The following is a 20,651-nucleotide window of genomic DNA, read 5'->3' as shown; positions in this document are numbered from 1 at the left end:
CATAAATGATGCTGTAAAGAAACAAAAAACAAGACAAGGTATGTTTTTTCATTTCACTTTATGACTCAAAGAATACATGTAAATACATACATTTCTTTTTAAAAAATGAATCATACAATAATAACCCTTAAATGTTGAGAAAAAACGTCTACTAGTGCAGGACAGAGTGGTAGAGAAGGAGATGGGTAAACCTTACATGGCTCAATAAGAGTGAGATTTTCAATGGCCCCTTAAATATAAATGTTGCTGCGGTTTTCTAACGTATCTGCTGAATGAGGAAAGTTTCTCTGTGCTTTCATGTACAAACCTTCGTCCAATTACACACCGTTTCAGTATATTCCTAGATTCAGCGTTTTTCAACCATGGAGGGGGAGATGTAACTTAAATAATTGTTAACTAGTTAAAGGTCCAATTTGTAAGAAAGTCTCATTCCCAACTCGCTTTGGGATTGCAGGTCACATTTGGCTGCCATCCCGAAGCGTCGGTATTTGACGAGTTAAAAAAGAGACTCAAAAATAAACTTTCTTACAAATTAGACGAATTGAGGAGAAACCATATTAGACACAAATTATTTACAGCAATATGTCTTAAAACATGTGGAGTGGCTCTTTAAACACTCCTATCAGATTTTAAAAGTGCTTAAACTTTTTTCTTTTTTACTCATCACTGAATCTTAAAAACTCAAATTTACCCCCCTTTAAAATCAATCCATGTGTCGTTAATTCTTTTAAAATTTGGCTGAACAGATCACAAAGACATTGTTTTAAAAAAAGACCTGTAAGAGTGAGATTCAGAAGTCTGGAGGCTCAGTACATAAAAACAGGCGGTTTAACCAGGTAAAGCCAGTATACATGTAGGAGAGAGAGAGAAAAACCGTCAAAGATAACCAGTTGATGACCAGAAATGTAACCGGTCTGCCAGTTTTGTGCAAAGTATAAATCAAAAGGTGAAGGAAAGGGCTTAATAATCGCTTGTTATCCACTCTTGGATTGCACATCGTATCAGGTTGCAACCTCAAACACTCACAGTTCATCAAGTATTTGTGCCAGAATTATTGTAACATGCTGTGTTTTTACTTTATATTGAACTTTGGCCATGGCCTATTCCTTTGTTTTTATCCTCCATGTCTTAAAGTGAAAACAGACAACTTTTAAACACAGATGATGACAAACACAGATGTTTGTTTCTTCCTGGCTTACTCGCAGCTCCTGGTTTGTTTTTTGGCCGCTAGCGGTAGCATTAGCAAGACGCCTCCCATAAGTAGCCTGGCTACTGTCCAAGGCAAAAAAACAACCATAAGACTCCCAATTTGAAGGAGAACTTAAGGCAGAGTAAAACACTTAGTTTCTACTAATAAGTCGGCAGATTTTGTTCCTTACTGATCTAGTACAACAACTCGGTTTTGAATGCTCTCAAGTCGTGTTGGCAGGAGGAAAACGCATACTGAAGGGGGAACAGATACCGTTGTTCTGATAATATAGGCTTCCTTGTCAAAAAATGCTACCGTTGATAGCACTGTCCATAACCCTGACTGACCTATCAACCTGTGGTAAGTAACACATGTTGACAGAACAATGGACCATGCTTCCACACCCTGAGCGTGACGGCCGCCGTGTGAATATGGTCTGTCGGGAACCAATCCAAGTGTGGATGGTGATATTTTTCTGCAGCTATTACACTGTGTAATCAATATTTACTTCATAATGATACATTTAGGATAAAAAGTTGTCTATTTCCACTTTAAATTCACAAAAACATTACATTTCCTAGAGGTTTTCACTCTGGTGGAGAAACTGTAATATATCATGGAGTTAGGTTCAGGTAACCTGATCATACTGGCCATTTAACGATTCGTTCCTAAAGTGCTTCCAATGGGACTGATGGGGCACAAAATCCACATCCTGTCTTCTGTGTAAAAAATATACTTGAGGTTTATTTAGATAAGCTAATATGAGGCCCCAGCAGACTGACTTACTGATGTCTTCAGTATGAAATTCCTCTTTTTTCCCAGACAGTGTTTTCCTGCTGAGCTGTAGTGGATTGATAGTCACACAACCAAGAAAATACCCACTAACTCAGATGGGTGAAGCCTCATATTAGATCCAGAAAAACTTCGACCCAGACTAAGGACCGTGGATTACATTAGAAGCATATTAGGAAGAATCTCTTTGGGCCAGGTTGGACTGGAGGAATGATTACAGCAAACACAGCCTGTTTTCATACACGTTAAAATGGGCATAAAAATCAAAAACCTATCCTTTACCATGACAGTCCGTTGAGAGAATTTGTATTTTGTACTCTCCCTATAGAGTAGTGGTTTTCATCCAGTTTTAACTCATAAAACATCACATCACTATGAATAAAAAAAAAAAAAGAAAGAAAGAAAAACTCACATTATCCTGTCAGGAAAGAGGTTTTAGCAGAGCGCTGGTGTAACAAAAAGATAAAGTTCAGCAGGTTATTAGAGATGGCAGTGGGAAGGTCAAGTGAGTGGATATATCGACGTAAAGAAACGTAGCGTCAGGCTACTGTGATGCTGAATATGTTACATGAGTCGTCACTTAACACGGTGACAAAAAGTTCAGGGATACATTCAAAAAGTTTGGTTTTAAAAGAGCTTAAATTTATAAAGATCAGACAGGGCTGACAGTCTGTGTTTAGAGACGGCCTGCCCTGCCGCTGCGAGCAGAGACGGGGAGTGTAGGATATCGCAATCAGCCTCGATAACAAGCTTTATAATCACTCACTTTCATCTCACTATACACGTCACTGGCTGAGATAAAAGATGCAGAGGACAGCTCCAATTATCATGGATGACTTTGTATTCACCTTTGGCTCTTTACTTTCCATCACAAGCTCCGAGTGTGTGTGTGTGTGTGTGTGTGTATTACGGGGTATGTTTGACATAGGACGAAGGTATATAGCCCTCTTCTCCACTGGCTCTGAGGACTCTCATCCATCCATCTCCTTTATCCTCCTCCATTATACTCAACAGCTCTCCCTCCGTAATGGAAATGGTGCCCTCACTGTTGCCTGCAGACAATCGCACACGAGTAAGAGACATTATTAAAAGCGAAAAATGAGATCTATTTCAGAACAAGTTGAGTATAAATAAGTTAAGACGTACCTTCAAAGGTGTACAGAGCCGAGCACTGGCCTATGGGAGATTCCATGTCGTCAAACTCGTCGTCAAACTCTGTGTAGACGTGTTGAGACTGTTCGGCTGCTACGACACTGAATACACAAATCCAAGAAAAAGATTGATAACACTAAAAGTGAACACAGAGGTCACAGTTTGTTTCATTCCTGTTTAGGAGTCACAGTTCAGTGCAAGTTTGGTATACCGGGGAGAAAAAAAAAACTTAGAAGGATGCTTTTTTTCCATCTGTGTGATGCTGTCGAATGTCCTCCAGGAAGAGCGCTAGGCTTTGAAGCCAGCTTTTGTAGCCAAACTGTGTAATTATTAGGTCAGGCACTGGGGTGCTTTTGTGTCTTTTTCCCATAAGCTTACATTGTGAAAGAGCAGCTTTTAAACAGTGGATACATGTTTTTTTTGAGCATCAGAACCTTTGTGAAATGACTTGTTCCACCGTGATAATTTGAGCCATTTGGTTCAATGACATCTGGAAAGTCTAGAAGAGACACACAAATCTTTTTATGCCCATTCAAGTAAGTCAAGTTAGTCGGCTTGACTGGCAGAAGTCTTTAGTGCGCACGCTCCCTGGGCCCAACAACACGGAAGATCTGAGTAATGCTTTCATAGGAATGATCTAGATCTAGATTTTCCTTGTAAGATCCATGTTGAAATTTTCAATGTGTTTCCAATCACATTCCCTACAACGATGGAGCAACGTCAACACAGCGCCTTATCCATAATTCCTCATCCAGTTTTGTTCCGGTGCACAGAGATCATCTGGTTGTGCTAGCCTCCGTACATTAGTGCGGCTTACAACTAAAAGTTTACCTCAAAATTTGTGCAATACATGGGTACACATATTTTTGTTATTACATCCCTACTGTCATCTTATCTTTACTGTAAATATGAATGGGTAGCTTAGCTTAGCACAAAGACTTGAGAACATGAGAAAACAGCTAGCGTGACTCCTTCCAAAGGTAACGTATCCGTCTCTAAAGCTCACCAATTCACACGTTTTATGCATCTTGTTTATTTTATCTGTACACAGACTGAAGTGCAGAAGCAACAAGATATTTTATGGGGGGACTATCAGATTATTGGACAATTTCATGTCCAGCGCAGTGACATTGTCAAGGTCACCGTCACCTTGCAGGTCTTAGCAGTCCATCGAGAGTCTCCCGACTTCAATTCTTCATGCAAACTTAAACTAGTCAGCTGCTGGCAGCAGTTTCATATTTACTGGAAAAACATGAGTAGTGCCACGCTCTGCATTTAAAGTAAGTGGATAAGCTTTTTTTCCCCCAAAATCTCAAACTACTCTTTTAAATGCAGGTCTTACCCATGTTGAGTATTATTGTTGATGGCGTTGGAAGATTCCTCTCCTCCCACTGCTTCTGACAGCCACGTCTGTAACCAACAAGAGCTAGATGTTGACTCAAATACTGCACTCTGATCTGTCATGCACACATTATAAGCATATACTGTATATGTGCATGTGGAGTATGTGTGATAACCTCATATTTGGCGAGCTCCCCCCTCAGACGGCCGATGTTCTGGGTAGTTTCTGTGATCTGAGGCTCCAGACTGGAGGGGTCTCCCATCTGTGGATTCTGCTCGTACACACCCTTCATCTTCTCCAGTGCGTCACTGAGGTCAAGAGATAGGAAAGTGTTATTGTTTTGCAAATGTGAGCGCTCATTAAGGAAGTTTCTCTCCTGTGCAGCAGTGCTGATAAGAACAGGAAGGATGGGCAGAAGATTTTACAGTCAAGTTTCTCCACACTTAACTGGGAAAAATATTTTTTTTCAGACTTGTCTTTGTGCACGGGAGAATTGGCATGTTCAAACGGGGAAAGGATTTTCTCCAAACTGTTGACGCCAACTGAGGAGAACACTGCAGCTTTAAAATTTCCCACAGTTATCGAGTTGTTTGCCTCTGCCGCTCAAATCTGATCAAATCACACCAACACGGTCCTGATGAAGCAGATTAGCTCAGTGTTAAATTCTTTATAAATAATAATGAAGGGTTTCTTTACCCAGACTTGAACTTTGGTTGCTGCTGATTTTTTCATGGATATTCAGCCTGTAGAGAAACACTTTGAAGGCTTTTAAAAATGCTTCTCACCTCTGCAGTTTCCCAATTTTACCAATTTATACAGGGTAAACTAATTAACCTGGAGACGGTGACGTTTAAAATATATGACAGTAGAGTTGCTACAAAAGCGAAAGAGGTATCGTGGCTGTTTCAAGCTTGCAGTTGGAGTTAGAGGTTGTTTCTTGACACCTCCACCTGCGCTTGATGACGGCTTTAAACTAAATCTAAAAGCACGAAAACACCTCTGTCCTTTTTAGTCTGATCTGACTGACTGATCCAAGTAAATGGATCCACCACATAAGACAACTTCAGATGTTCACAGTCAACGTCATGTAGTAAAACTCAGTAGCATTTCGTGATAACAAAAGACAAAAAATGATTAAGTCTGAGTTTTCAGGCCTCAGAGCTGCCTGTGACACCGTTGATGATGTCGTCACCTTTGGTCCTGTGCCTTCTGTAGATCTTTGGTGATGTCATCAATCTTCGCCTGCAGCCTCTTCTTCCTCTGCTCCGGAGGAAGGTGAGAGAAATCTTCTGCCGCAGCCGGCTACACACACACACACACACACAACACAAAAACAAGAACATACACAATAACCACTCATGTAAACAACCACCTTATCAATGCTCTTCACCACCAGATGTCACTCCTCCTTGTCTCTATCTCTCTTTCCCACTGCTAATAACACGTCTACACACAGACTGACAGGTTACTACTACATGTTGGTCAAAAACAACACAACAATACAGAACCACATAATTGTTATGTGTCCCAGGAAACAAACCCTATTATGACAGTAGTGATGGGAAAACAGAGACAGAGAGTGAGGAGAAAGACTGTTCACGACCTTATAACGTCCCAGAAGAATACCTCTGAATTTCATCTCTGCAGTTGTGGACTGCTGCGTACTGTTCGAACAACTAATACACAGAACCAACACATGAAACTCTTTCTCCTGTGATGCCATACCAGTGTTCATTTAGGAAAGTGGAAGAAGTCCGGAGGTTGAGAAGCCTCGCTGTAGACTTCTGCATTTGATTGAGCTATGCTAGTGAAGGCTGACTGAGGCGGATGAATAAGGTATTATCTTCTGACCATTTTGAGTTGGTAGAAAGGATCCTGTTTTTTGTCTGTATGAAATTACAGATTTACATACAGAGTATTTCACAGTGAATGTGTTTGGATTATCCAAAGCAGCAGAAAGGAAATGTCGTAGAATTTTTATTTATATTCTTCTCCGCTGTGGTGGGGTGGAAAATATACACTATTTGCATGGTTAGATACCACTGGAGGTGGAAGATAACATTAAGTACTACACATGATGGATTTGTTTTCTATTTTGGATGACTGAGGCTTTGCATTTACAAAATCAGAGCATTGTTTAAAAGTTACATATCAATATGGCATCACAGAATAAAGACTTGGTTCTGTGGTCTCTAGTTTGAAGAGAAAGTTTCATAATAATGTTCATTAAATAGAAAGGTGGTGCTCTATTCCATTAAAAAAGATGCATTTGATTTTGTGAAGTAAAGAGTAACTGCACCCTGCACATAATTTTGCACCTGACCACACTCAACTGTGATTCGAGGTGAGATCACACAAAGTCCAGTCACACCTGCGTGAATGAATGATGAATGATTCAATTTTGAAGCAAAATAACCTCATTCAAGTGGAATTAGGTCAATCAGCGGGTTCGCTAACAATGGCAAAGTAAATCTGCATGATTTCTTTGGCATGCAGGATAACTTTAGGGAGCTTTTCACAAGAATTTCAACTGTGCACCTGAACCTGCCTGATAATTCTGTTAAATGACCTTCTGGGTTTTTCAAAGGTGGTAGTCATTTTTGGGAAAATTGGATGCTTAGAGCAAATGTAGGTTATGATGATAGGCCTATGAGAGAGGCACACACACTAGACTGAGCTATATAGCTTGCCAACTAATAGTTTATCCTTGTTATCTAACACTTAATGAAACAGCATAATGAAAAGTATCCCAGAGAGAGCAGTTTCAGTTGCTTGCATGTTCCTGGCTAGCTCTTAGCTCTGCAGCTACAGTGGAGGTCATTGCAGCATGATCCAGTGTGGAGTTACTCCTTAAAACAGTCATCTATTTTAAAATAGTCCAACACCAGAATATTGTTATTTAAGCACCTTTTAAGCCTACCCCGTAACCATAATAAGTGTTACCATGTTTTTTTCAGCATGCGACATCTAGACACGGAGAGAGGGACAAAGAGTATGAGACAGGTGTACAACAAACACACCACATAGACCATATTCAAACGGCGGCCATTTTCCTCTAACATGGCGCTCAGCTGGGAAGTGGTTGAATGCTAACGTTAGCTATTGTCTAACAGAAGCTTTCTGTAGTATTCAACCATCTACTAGCTAACACTATTGTATCATAGTGTTACAGGATAGGATAGGAAAGGCATAAATTAATTCTCAAACATCATGAAACATCTTGTGCACATGTATTTAAGCCTGGAAGCGAAACAAACTGAATGTGATCCAACGGTAATGTTGGCAAGGAAGCAGTTGAATGCTAACGCTAGCTAATGGGTTTTCAAATACGTTGTTTTACCTTGAAATATGGCCAGATGTCCCTATAGATTTTCACTACACATCATCTTTTTAGTCACTGATCAATGGATGGAAGTGGTGAATTCATAACATATTTCCCAAAGTTTATTCGAGTTATGTCAGCATTTGAGATTCCCACCCTGAGCATGATGTCAGCGGAAAATGGCCGCTGTTTGAATACGGTCCACGGGAAACACACTTTTACAACAACAAGCATGGAGACTGATTTTAGAGACAGAGTACGAACATCCACGTGCAACAGCTTATCTGAATGAGATGGGGGAGACATTTACAAGAACTTGACAGCGGGGGAGGATGTGGATTGGACCCGAGCAGATGTCGTCACTCACCGAGTGCTGTTTGTGTAATAACTTTAAGGTGGAAATCCTGGGTTTGACAGAGCGGTTAAACTCTCTCAGGCAGAGAGAGAGAGGGGTGAGCTGCAGCTTCGTGAGGGAGAGGGAGAGGGGGAGGCTGCCCGATGGGAAAGGGGACGGAGGAGAGAAAGACGGACGGGCGAACTGAAGAGGGGAGGAAAAAGAGAAGGTGGAGGAAGCAGAGGAAGAGGGGGCAAAGGAGGGAGAAAATTACACTGGTAATGAGAGGAAAACAAGAGAAGAAGAAGAAGAAGAAGAGAGGAGTGAGTCAAACAGGCGCAGAGATTTCTGCAGTAAAGTGGACGAACAGTTAAAGAGAGAGCGTGGGGTGTTTTAGGGCAAGTCTGTGCAGCAGACTGGAATTAGAATTGGCCCCTGAGGGCAACAGGGTGGTGGAGTAAGACATGAGTGGAATGTGTGCCGAGTTGCATGCGTGTGTGTCTGAGTGTGTGCGTTCAGTCTAAAGCATTGTTATGAGATCATGTGAGCGTCATTTTGCACTTCTACGGCGGTTAACAGGAGCAAGACACAAGAAGAGAGCCGCTTCCTGTTTTGGCTTTTAAGCCGTCTTAAAACGTATCTGCAGCAAGTCGCCAAACATGCAACATACAGGTTTATTGTAGCTGTAACATGACACCTATGCTTAGAAACGTACCGAGATATGTTGATGTAATTGTTACTGTATCTAAAATTGAAACATGTCAGATATTAAAAGGATAAATCTGCTGTTATTTATGTTTCTTGTGTCAACAAATCCTACACGCAGTGCAATATATCTTATTCATCTCAGCCACAAGCCTCAATTGTTGTCTGAACACTATTAAAAACACATTAATGTACCGCAGTGTTGCACAGGGTGGTGACATGTTTCTTTACACAATGAAATATGGGCACTGCAGTCTATTTTCTCATGCGTTATTTACAACCCTTACAGTGCCCAGCTGTTTCCAGTCTCTGCTCATTTTGCTTTTCTTTTTTTTCAAAATAAGAGCATGCAGTGTTTCAAGAAAGTCTACCGTATCAATCCTGCATCTAAAGAGTCAGGATATATGATTATATAATTAGAAATGGCAGGGTTAATTTTAGCCTGCTATTAACTTGTTAGCCCGGATAAGTTGGGCCACATTTAAAGAACAGGACGGGGAGGATTTTCAGGTTGTCAAATGCAGGAGCAGGCGAAGCAGAGAGGAGAGAAGCGGTGAATGTCTCGTCCTTGAGACGCTGCTCTTCTTATGTGAACTCAAAGAGAAGAAAATCTGATGTGAGCAAAATGTACCTTGTTCTTCTTGCTAAAAGGCCAGAGCTTGGCTCGGACTTTGGGTGGGTGGAGGCTGGAGTCAGAGGTGGCTGGTTTGATTCCTTGGGTGTAGTCTTCAAACTCCACATCTGCAGGTCGCTCAAAACCAGACTTATGCTGCTCTATGAACAGCATCGAGTCCTGCAGGGAGACAAACAGACACTCGCTGACATCAAAGAAACAGTCAGAGTTACATGTTAAGCGCTCGATTTGTATGTGTGGACTCAGAGTTCCCCTCAGGCGTTCGATCGAGACCAACTGGTCCTGGATTTTTGAGGTTTCTAACAGTATATTGGCCGATATTTGCTTTTTAACATAAACGTGTCGTTACTAAAGACATGTACGGAGCAAAAAGAGATCAAAGAAAAACAAATCACTGTCAAAAACATAACAACAAACAACAAATAGCGTGATGTTTTCGTGTTATGCTTTTTCTTAACGGTTTGTGAATTTCGCTGAAAATTGACCTAATTTACATGTCTGAAATAATGAAGAAGAGAATCCATAAAAAACTCCTGCTTTTAAAATCACCAGGGAGATAAATCAACACCTCTCCGAGACACTCAATCAATATTAGGTTTCTATTACAGAAATGTTTATCGGATTGCTTAGATACACCTTACAAACTTGTGTACATAGAAAAAGAAAGTACATTACAGTGCGTTTAGGAATTACTTTACATTATGACCATCATCCCGAGTACTGCAGGCTTTGTTTACATTTTAGGGCCTCCGTTAAAGCAACACTAATTTGGCATTTTGTGCAATTTGCTGCCCCCCCCCCCCCCCCCCCCCCCCCCCCCCACAGTTACTGAGTACATTTACCTGTTTCTCATCAATTTTCCTCCCTGCCGTAGTGATTCCCTCTAGACACTTGGAGATGATGGGCAGCACCTTCTTCTCAATGTCTGAAAACTGGCAGTATCCCTCCGCCAGCCGCCGGATCCTCCGCTCGTCCATGTCCTGCATTTTCTGTCCGGTGCACAAACACACAATGCCTCTTAAAAGTCCTTATTATATTCATTCTGTCTGTGTTTACACACGTTTCAAGGCTCTTGCAAACACTGGATTACATTTTGAAGGACAAACAAGGGCGTGCTTGGTTTCCACGCCACTTAAACAGGTGTGTGCGGTTGTCCTGCATTGTGAATGAATGCGTGTGTTTACGTGTGTCACTGTCTCACATTGAAGATCTGCGGTATCTCCGTGTAGTAGAAGAAGTTTTGTTCCTTGTTGTATTTCTGGAGCTGTGCTGCATAGTCGTTCCTGCACTCCTCCGCTGTGTGTGTGCGGGCATGGGCGTGCTGCTTGGCCTTCAGAGCGAAGGATGGGTGGAACGGCGGATGGGAAAAGGGAGGGGAAGATGAAAGGATGCAGGAAGAGGGACGAATGAAGAGATGCAAAACAAAATGCAAAGTGGGAGAACAGATGCAGGGAGGAGGTGGAAGGAGGGAGGGAGGGGAGATACAAGGAGGCGTAAGCAGCCAAAACGGGAGGCAGACAAGGACAGTTCAAGGATTTGGACAAAAAATAGCTTAAAAACCAGAAAGTGTAAAATAAAATAAATCAGTGCTCAGTTTGTTGTGTGTTTGTGTGTTTGTGTTTACTTTCTCGACATCGAGTCTGGTGGCATTGAGGTCGTTTTCTGTCTTCTCTGCTTGTTGTGTGGCTTTGTCAGCCTCCGCCCACTCCTTGGCAAAACGCTTCTTAGTCTGCAGGGCATGTACACACACACAGATTGACACTTTAATGAACAGAGCTTTAGAAGTATTAACACTATAAAAGTCAGGGATTCAGTCCTACTCGGGGTACTTAAAATGCAAAGGGACCGTCCAAAACAATAATGCAGATTTTGGTCAGTTAACACAAATTACAAACGATATATATATGAACTCATTTACATCTGGTGGTGTCAGTAACGCAGATAGATTAATTTGGCTTTGAGGTATTTGAGATGTCGCAGAGATTTCTTCTGCCCGCCCCAGAATAATGGAGGAGAATTAAATTTGGTTTGTGGTGCCGACAGCATAAAAAGAACTACAATACCATCTTATAAAGCTATTAAGTCCTCTGTAAGAGATTTATATGATGTAATTGCTGCCTTTATTATCATTTATATCTGTGGCTGGTGTAGGACACCTGTTTTATTCATCAGGTCCACCTCTTCCCTGGACAGTTTAGACCTATCTGGACTAAAATCCATTTAGTACAACTTAATAAGGTTTGATGGATTGTTAAAAAAACTTTTATTGTTCATCTAATAGATCTTATAATTGCAGATGATTTTTAACTTTTGCTGTTGGATTAATAGAAAGTTGATGACTTATTAGGAAGTGAGACACTCGCTGTGCTTTCTATTAACTCAATGTCTTGAGAAAGAATTCACAACCTGGCAACACAGAAGTTGTTGTTAATGTCTTCTAACTGATCTAAATAAACGTTAAATGCTTCAGCTTAGGAACAGACGTGAAGATGTCTGATCATAGACTCACTGAAAAGATATTTAATTGGGACCTCTCACATGGTCGTTCCTGGGGGTTAGGGTTACACTGTGAAACCTTTTGTGAAGTATAATTGAAACACAAGGCAAAGACCCCTGTGTGCACAGTCACGCTCAGGAGCATCACCATTAGCCCCGGAGACTGGCAGGTTTAATGCCACTCCAGAGGAGGACAGACTTTGTTTGCTGTGTGAGCGAGGTGAAACTAAGAATGAGGTTCATTTCCTGTTTTTCTGTCTGACGTAAGGGATCTACTTTCTACCAAATGTCCTCACTTCATGCTGATTTCTTTTGGTTGGATGATTATGAAAAACATGAGCTGTGCTTCAGGAAGGGAACCTTCGTCTCGGCAGATTTTCTTTGTCAAGTTTGAGAGAGAAGGGAGAATAATTAGTTAAGACAGTGCTGTAAAATAATAATGAAATGAATTGTAATCCCATTCCCTTGTAAACCTGGGAAGGTTATGTGCATCACACGAAATAAATAATCAATAAATCAAATCCAATCAGCTATCAGGCTTGGTTGGATTGAGTTAAAACTTGGTTGTGACTCATGAACATTGAAGTAAAGGCGCTCTAATAGGAAGTGGTAGCAAAATTTGAAATATTCAGCAGCGACATGTGTTTCTTGTTCTACTGCGGATTATCCAAAGACCTCGCTGTCAACAGGTTTCTGTCACAGAAAGAAAGAAAAGATTTTTTTTCACTAGCGCAAACAAAAATTTCAATCACCAAATTAGAACCAGGTAGGAGAAAGAAGTGTCAGATATTTCTGAACCCAAGGAAACAAAAGAAAACAAAAATAGTAACACTTGAATGAATGATGAATAAATGTTCCTTGGCTTTCTGTTCAAAGAAGATGTGTCCGTCAAAGACTGCGTTTGAACCCAACAAAACCACAAAATCTATCTGCATTACCAGATACCAATCTTTCTATCAAACTAACGTGACCCAAAACAAGATGTCTCGACAACAAGCAACAACGACATGTGACTCACACTTTCTAGTTGTTTAAAGGTGCTCTCTAAATTCTGCTGGGTCTTCTTGGCGTCAGACAGGTGCTGGGGAAGGAAGAGGTGTGAGATGATGACACAGTGCATCGCATCAATTTTCTAAACTTCTGATTAACGTCTTTTTCTCCCTTTTCTCCCTCCCTCTCTCACTGTTTTGCGCTCCTGTTTCAGATCCTGAAGGTACTTGGTGAGTTCGACGCAGATGCCGGTTATCATGTTTTCAGCGATGAGCTCTCGCTGGCCGGCGTAGTCGTTCAGCTCGTTCAGGATCTCCTGAAATGATGCGTGATTGCTGAATCTGCAGCAGGGAAGACAGACGGTTTGGAAAATCATTACAGCTGAAGAGAACAACATTTAATTGACCATTCGCTGAGCCCCACATGCAATACTCGAGATAATTGAGAAGATTTTATTTATCTTGCGAGGCAGCTGGATTTATCAGATCACTTGATCGTGTGAAAGTGCCGCTCGTTTCCAAAAGCAACTTGGCAGGTTAGTCTTTTGTTTAGCGTTTCCTACACGATCAAACTTTAAAGGAATGGATTCAACTGTGTGTTTATCTGTGTAAGCTGCAAACATTAGCATGTCTGGCTAACTGGCATACTTATTACAGCACTAAAGCCACCGAGCAATCATTCAGCTCAGTTCAGTTTATTACACTTGGGAATGGTTGTTTTTGCGTTTCCATTGTCAAAAGCACCAAAACAACCATTCAATACCGTCCTGTTTTTTCGTCACCCAGATACTATAAGGTGGAGTTAAAACACTGCAGCCCACTGAGTCGGAACAGCCAGTAAGATTTCACTTCCTGATTTGTCTCGCTGCCTGCAGCCTTTTGCCAAGTAAAGCGCGTTTCATGTTGTCATAAACAACTGCACGTGTATGCCGTGCGGTCAGGCAAAAGACAGATAGTCATGGAGCGTAGCGAGCGAGTAGCCGAACGAACGTAAGCGAGCGGCAGAAAAGTGACGCTGAATGCGAGCAGAGCGGAGGAAAACAAGGTTATCGGTTTGTATATGCTGTCAGTCAGGCAGTAATGTACAGTAAAGGTCACAGTGTGTCAGTTAATAAAGGCAGCAGCTTATTGGGATTTCAGAGAAGTCTCCCCTGTTGTTTCCCAACAGCTGGAAAGTGGAAAGTGGAAAGTGAAAGCGGTTTCCCCGAAGCCGGCCAGTAAAAATCCTGCCTACATTCGAGAGTACTGTCTGGACAGCACATCTGGCGTTTAGGTACAGTGATTAGGGATTACGCTGGGTTCAAAGAGTGCCATACCAGAGTACTTCAGTGGAAACACAGCTTGACCTAGTGTTATTTTCAAGTTAACTACATTATTTAATGTTAATGACGACAAAAAAAATGTTGGGTAGACTGTGTGGACTTTTTTTTTGGCTTCTGAAGAACATGAAAGAAGAAGTTTGAGAACCACTGCTTTGGAGTAACTGTCCTGCTCTTGTTTTGTTTGGGGAAGTTATGATAATAGATAATAGCTACATTTATCAAATGTATGGGTTATTCCTTGTTCTCAAATCCTTTTCTGTTGAAGTTTCCCAACAGCTCACATGCAGTTTTAACTCGAGGCTTAACTTGTCATTTCTGACATCAAAATCTAAAGCTGTCACCTAGAAATGAGAAGCATGCGTTTCCTTTCTCTTCTCTGTGAAATCAAAGTTTAGTAAATCTGCCACCGTTATCCTTCCTACTTTATGTGTTATTTTTAAAATTGAAATGCAAAATAAAAGGAAGTGAGGGAAACATGATGAAAACTGGATGTTTAAATGTTCCCTTACTTGCAGTCTTGCTCTTCTTTGCTCCCTCGTTTGGCGTATTTCTTTGTTAGACTCCTGTTAGACGATGAAAAAGAAGCAGCGTGACTCTCACATATGTACATAAATGCCCAAATACACAAATACATTCATGTAAACATAACACTCAGGAACAAGCTAACAAAAAAAGACGGCAGACCTTAGTTGTTTGGCGTAGTTCTGTTCTACCTCTGTCCGCTCCTTCACAAACTTTATGTAACGCTCCAACAGGTCGAGGCCCGACTGTGTGTGCTTGTCGATGTGGTCATACTGGTCCTAAGACAGGAACAACACACAGAAACACTTGTTTCTATATATGTATATGCACACAAACACTGGAGAACAGCTGACACAGTGCAGTCTAAAGGTTTGTGGCTCAGTTTTTTGCTCTGTGCTCCAGTTAAAGCTGAGATTGGGCGATTACATCAGTGCAGGACCTGCACCCAATTTTGTGCACCGTCCAAATCAAGACAATGCAACTGGACATCGAACTAATCGCACGCACGATGAGACCAAGGAAACTGTTCAGGTCACACTTGACCTTAAAAGTCGATCATGTGTTTCATCTACTGAAGACCAGACTGAAAGAAAAAAAGCCTCCGAAACAAGAAGTGAAGCTGGCTGCAGTACAAGTCTGACAGAGGGAACTGTGTGTGTGACTGTTACTTTGCTTGAGACGGTACTGCACTCTTGCATAGTTTCTATTTTATTCCCTTCTTCTTTCTATTTTCTTCAAGTTTCTCTATTTATCTGTACTTATTCTATCCTTGTGCCGCTGTAACCTCAAGTTCCCCTCTGGGAGATCACTAAAGTAATATCTTATCTGATCTCAACTAACAGCGTTGTTAATGTTAATGTCAGTGGGCCACTGACTTCAACCTAGCACTGAAAGGCTTAGTTGATTATTGGATGAGCAACTAACAGATAATTATGATTTTTTTTCAAACAGGCCAAACATTGTCTCGTTCAATAGTCTCTCAAATGCGTATATTTGTTGCTTTTCTTTGTCTTATGTGAAACATAAACTGAATATTTGTATATATCTGTCTGAAACGCTCTGTTTTAGCTCCTGTCTCTTTAAGGCCCCTCCTCCGGGATATCCAGCCTCCTCTGATTGGTCAGCTCACACACGTCTGACCCAGCACCGCTAACAACAACACAGCAGCTGTGCTAAAACAATTCTCATGTGCTATTAATGATTGTTTTCATTACTGATTAATCCGCTGATTTTCCATCTATGAAATGTCAGAAAAGTTAATAAATGACCTATACCGTAAAGTCCAAGGGGATGTCACGAAATTGATTCTTTGACTTGACCGACAGCTCAAAACTCAGCTGAGTTCAGTTCACTTTCACATCAGAGTAGTAGCAAATCCCGACAATTAAGAAGCTAGAATTAGTTAATATTTAGCATTTTTGCTTGATAAGTGGTCATTAAAGCAGCTATAATCAATATTTTTATAACAACAAATGAAATGTCAACGTGGAAACAACATTTCAACGCGATTTCACTCGTAGTGATGAATCCACAGAGAATAATCATCTAAAACTGCAGCGTCTCTCAGCTTTACAGAGCTTTATACTGAGTCTCAGCTCACTGTTTTTCTGTCTGGCCCACATCTTTATTGTTTTGGTTCATTTTTACTGCGCTCATACTGACATTTTCAGTGAAAAACATCTTAAAACCTGCTGTACACTACATGCTGAGCACCAAACAGCAGACAGACTCAGTTCGTGGCTACATGGAGAACATAGTTGAGTATTTAGCAGCTAAAGAACCAAACATTTCCCTCGGGAGTCGGTAGAGACCAAAACCATCAATCTGTAACCTCGAACAAGTCGCTGAAACCTTATCAATGTTGCATCTACAACTTGTTTTTGCTGGCCCTTAATAGTCAAATAAACTGACTGACTGATGACCAATCTTTTCATCACCACTATGATATGTATACTGATTGCAGCCCTTCCCCCAGCATTCAGGCTCCAAACCAGGGAGTGTCTGACAAAGTGTGCAAATATCCACAAATAATGTTTTGCAAAGTCTGACAACCGCAGAACAAAACAAACCTGTGTTGGACTGAGGGCTGTAATCCACCATTATCTTGATTAGGAATCTACCAGTTATTTTCCACATCATTCAATCATTGTTTTGTCTCATGACAGTCACCAAAAATGCCCATCAGAAATTCCCAGAGCCCGAGGGGACTTCGCAAAAAAAAAATTCTTGATTTGTCCAAAACCCAAAGATTTTCAGTTCAACTGTCATAGATGAGTAAGAAAACCAGCTGGGACAAGTCATACTTAAACAATGAACCCATTATTGAAATAGTTCCTGATCGATCTTCTGTCGATCGACGAAGCGCTTTAGCATCGCACTTCATCAGGTTATGATTGAGCTACATATGAAAATGTAAGGCTAAAAATAACCCTACACATACACACACGTAGTATCCTCCCTTCTTTATAATTTCACACACACACACACACACACACACACACACACACACACACACACACGTAGTATCCTCCCTTCTTTATACACACACTAGGTATAAAGGTGTAGCAGAGACTGAAGCAAACTCTCCTTTCAACATTCCTCTCTTTTCACACACATCCTTGCATTCAAAACACACACACGCACACGTACGCACAAACCTGTTGGGCAGGTAACATTCGTGCTCTCCGTCTCCACTGACTTATATCTACAGAGAGTCAGGACATTCAGTGAAGGTCTCGCTGAAGACGGACGTGACCACGAAAACTGAATGGCGTCATTATATTGACACATGAGAACCTGGACGCACAAAAGCACCAGGGTGGTTCTGTTGTTGTGTCTCTTGCGTAACACAAAGAAAGACCCCACCTTTTGGTTGTTTGTTAGTGTGTGTGTGTGTGTGTGTTCTTGTACTAGCTACATAATGAAGACCAAGGTTTTAAACAACAGTGTGGGGACATTTTGGCCTCTCCTCACAACTTCAAAGGGCTGTTTGAAGGCTAAGACTTAGTTTTAAGGCTCAGTTTATAATGTCAGGGTTAGAAATTGAAGTGTGCTGGTTAAGGTTAGGGTAAAGGGCTATGGACTGCATTATGTCAGTGAGGGTCCTCACAAGTATAGAAGTACAAGTATGTGTGTGCTGCAAGGTCTTTGGGAGCCAGAGACATAGATATCGAGTCCTCAGAGGAGGGGGAAGCTAAATGGAGATCATACAGTAACACAGTTAGCCATGTCCTGGATACGAGAGGGCTGGGAGGAGGCAGGGAAAGAGGAAGGAACAGGATTGAGAAAACATAAGAGGAAGATGGAGTAGAAAATGTTTGGGCTGTTAAAACCAGCAGCAGGAAGGAGAGTGAACGGATGGATGAGAAACAAACTGCGACAGACTAGAGAGCTAGTGAAAAATCTTGAAGATATACTCCTGCATGCGTTTACTACTACGCCCCAGTACTCTACTGTAGCACATCTGCATGTTTGTGTCAGAGGAGGAAATACTGATAGGGAGACAGAGAGGGTTCAGGAATGAGATAATCATTAGCTCAGTGTGAACCTCCGCCCTGTGACTGACGGTCCCAGGGGCCTCTCAAAACCCTGGAACCAGTCGGACTAGTCCCACCCCTCACCGTGACGTACCACAGACGCATCTGTGCTTCCTGATCCAGGCTGATCCGAGGTCAGATTCTAGCTCACCTCAGTCATAGTGAAAGCTACAAAACAGCAGCAGAGGGTCGCACCAGCTGTAGGTACAAGTTTGTGTAAAGCTCTTAGTCGCTACCAGATAGCTTCAAACAAAATCAAATAACTTTGCTAGTAACACATCACAACCTCAAGCATGACGTCCAAAAAATGGCTGATTTGAGGTGTGTTGTGTTATATTTCTGAAATGTAAGTTTACCTCATTATAAAGCAACATTTTATTGTCACATCAGACATGTCGGTCGTTTACTTTTCACTCTAAACACATCACATATCGGTTAGCTAATGTAAGCGTGTGTGTGAAGATCCATTTCTGCCAATTTGTACAAAAAAAGATCCGCTAAGTCATAAAAATGAGAAACTTTCTCCAAATGACGACCTAGTATCTCAAAACAATGACTCAGTATCTTGAAATGATGATAAACTGTCAAACTAATGACTTAGTATCTCAAAATCATGACACAGCATCTCAAGACAATAAGACTTTCTTGAAAAAATTACTTAGTATCTCGAAATAATGAGAGACATTCTCTTAATTAGTGTTTGTCTGTCTGTTGTTTCCTCATACTTGTCAAAGCAACAGGAGCTCAAGACCATTACTGAAGACATGAGTTCGCAAATCATGAACTTTGTGTGTAATTGTGTTAATATCGCCTTGTAATAAACCAAGCCTCCGCTCCCTGGGAGGTTTCTTGCTAATGAAAATAATAGTTGCAGATGTTTTTTTGATGTCAATGAATAATCAACCCCTGGTTTCAGCTCCAGCTATGAAATGTTTTGGTTTTCCCAACAATTAAGTCTGATGAAGCCAGAGTTTATCAGATCCCGTCGAACACGCCCCGAGCAGCAGCTGTTGAATGATTTTGAATTTCAACTCTCAACCCAACAAACAGCGGCACGAAACACACAATAGCCTCACCCAGTCTGTGTTTGACTGTGAAATAATCTCAGAGGCATGTACTCAGACTTTGACCACAATCACAGCAGGATTTGGGGAAATAAGCTCTGTTTGCTCTTCATCGCCACCCATTAAACCAACTATCATAAACAGTTTAACAGCCAGGACGCACACTGTACACACAACATGCGAGTCATCTGTTAGCGATCGGTCCATCACCAGAAATCAGATTTATAACTCTGAAAACTTTCTCTTGTTTCAGCTTCTCGTGTGTGAGGATTTCCTGCCTTTCAGCGGCAGTAAACAGGATGTCTTTAGCTTCTGGACTGCCGGTGGGACAAAAATTCTTGTCCGAGTTTGCCTTTTTTGTGTGTGTGTATTTCTTATGTTTTGTAGGCGAAACATTCGACTGATCAATCAGGAAGTGGCATCGGTGGCCACTCCGGTTGTGTCCTTTAACTTTAAAGCTGGCTGACTCCACTGATGGTGTGTAAGTGATGATGAGGAGGTTGTCTGACCTGATGACTGTCACTGACCAGATGCAGCCATAACTCACACACAGACGAGGACAGCTGGGGCAAGAAACCCACAACACAAACCCTGAGATGTGATGTGCTCAGGTACAAGCGAAGCAAAAGCTGGTGGAGCACACCTTTATCCTACAGCAGATAAGGTAACCATGAAGTCATAAACCCTCTCTTCTTTCCCCTCTGCTTATGATAAGGTATGTAGCAGGGGTTGCGAAATCCTCTGGCTGCAGGCTTTTAGAGAAAGACTCCTGCTGCTGCTGTTTCAAGATTACTTAACCCGGGCCTACCGTGGAAAAACAACACTCCCGTGTACATAATGTGTCGACGACAACAAACCACAGGACGACTCGACTCTTAAGGGACGTTTAAGGTATATGTACATATATGTTTTTAATAATGACTTCTCCCAGAGGACTTCTTCTGTGTCAGCTGTCAAACTTACCCAAAGATCTGTTCCCCAGTCCATGTCTGCAAAAAAAAAAAAAAGTTTCAGATGGAGGAGTCCTCTCTCCGGTGTGTGTTGTATAGGACAGAAAAGAGACAACAACCAGGTGGAGGAAGAAGAAGAAGAAAAGAAAAGTCGCTACAAAGATTCCACAAAACTTCTGAGTCTCGAAAGCGGAGATGGCGGAGGAAATGTTTGGAGGAAGTCTACGCCTTCTCCTTGGCACGGACACGGTCTGTCCTGTTTCTCCCAGCAGCCAGCGAGAGAAAAAATATGTTCAGGCGCT

The 20,651-nt window shown here is 41.5% G+C and overlaps 1 protein-coding gene across 1 annotated transcript; it reads right to left on the bottom strand.

The window, feature by feature from the left end:
* Positions 1-41: 41 nt before the first annotated feature.
* Positions 42-20,651, bottom strand: trip10b (thyroid hormone receptor interactor 10b). Its single transcript, XM_084345211.1, has 14 exons — positions 20,363-20,651; positions 14,962-15,077; positions 14,787-14,840; positions 13,150-13,297; positions 12,985-13,047; positions 11,095-11,199; positions 10,672-10,800; positions 10,313-10,459; positions 9,468-9,629; positions 5,668-5,777; positions 4,651-4,783; positions 4,476-4,543; positions 3,128-3,234; positions 42-3,033 (listed from the first exon to the last, which is right to left on the bottom strand). Exons 1-14 carry the CDS (start codon positions 20,384-20,386, stop codon positions 2,888-2,890), a joined length of 1,512 nt encoding a protein of 503 aa, XP_084201337.1. The 5' UTR covers positions 20,387-20,651; the 3' UTR covers positions 42-2,887.

Source organism: Pagrus pagrus, assembly GCF_965226575.1.
Source record: "Pagrus pagrus genome assembly, chromosome: 2".
Classification (NCBI taxonomy): Eukaryota; Metazoa; Chordata; class Actinopteri; order Spariformes; family Sparidae; genus Pagrus; species Pagrus pagrus.
Note: the sequence above shows the minus strand (reverse complement) of the source record. Positions and strands in the feature narration are given on the sequence as shown.

Bases quoted from the DNA above. Each gene is read 5' to 3' on its own strand.
- trip10b (XM_084345211.1), bottom strand. From the start codon at position 20,386: ATGGACTGGGGAACAGATCTTTGG. The intron at 15,078-20,362 runs GTAAGTTTGACA...TTCCTGTCTTAG, and splicing joins ACTGGGGAACAGATCTTTGG to GACCAGTATGACCACATCGA. The intron at 13,048-13,149 runs GTGAGAGAGGGA...TTCCTTCCCCAG, and splicing joins TGAAACAGGAGCGCAAAACA to CACCTGTCTGACGCCAAGAA.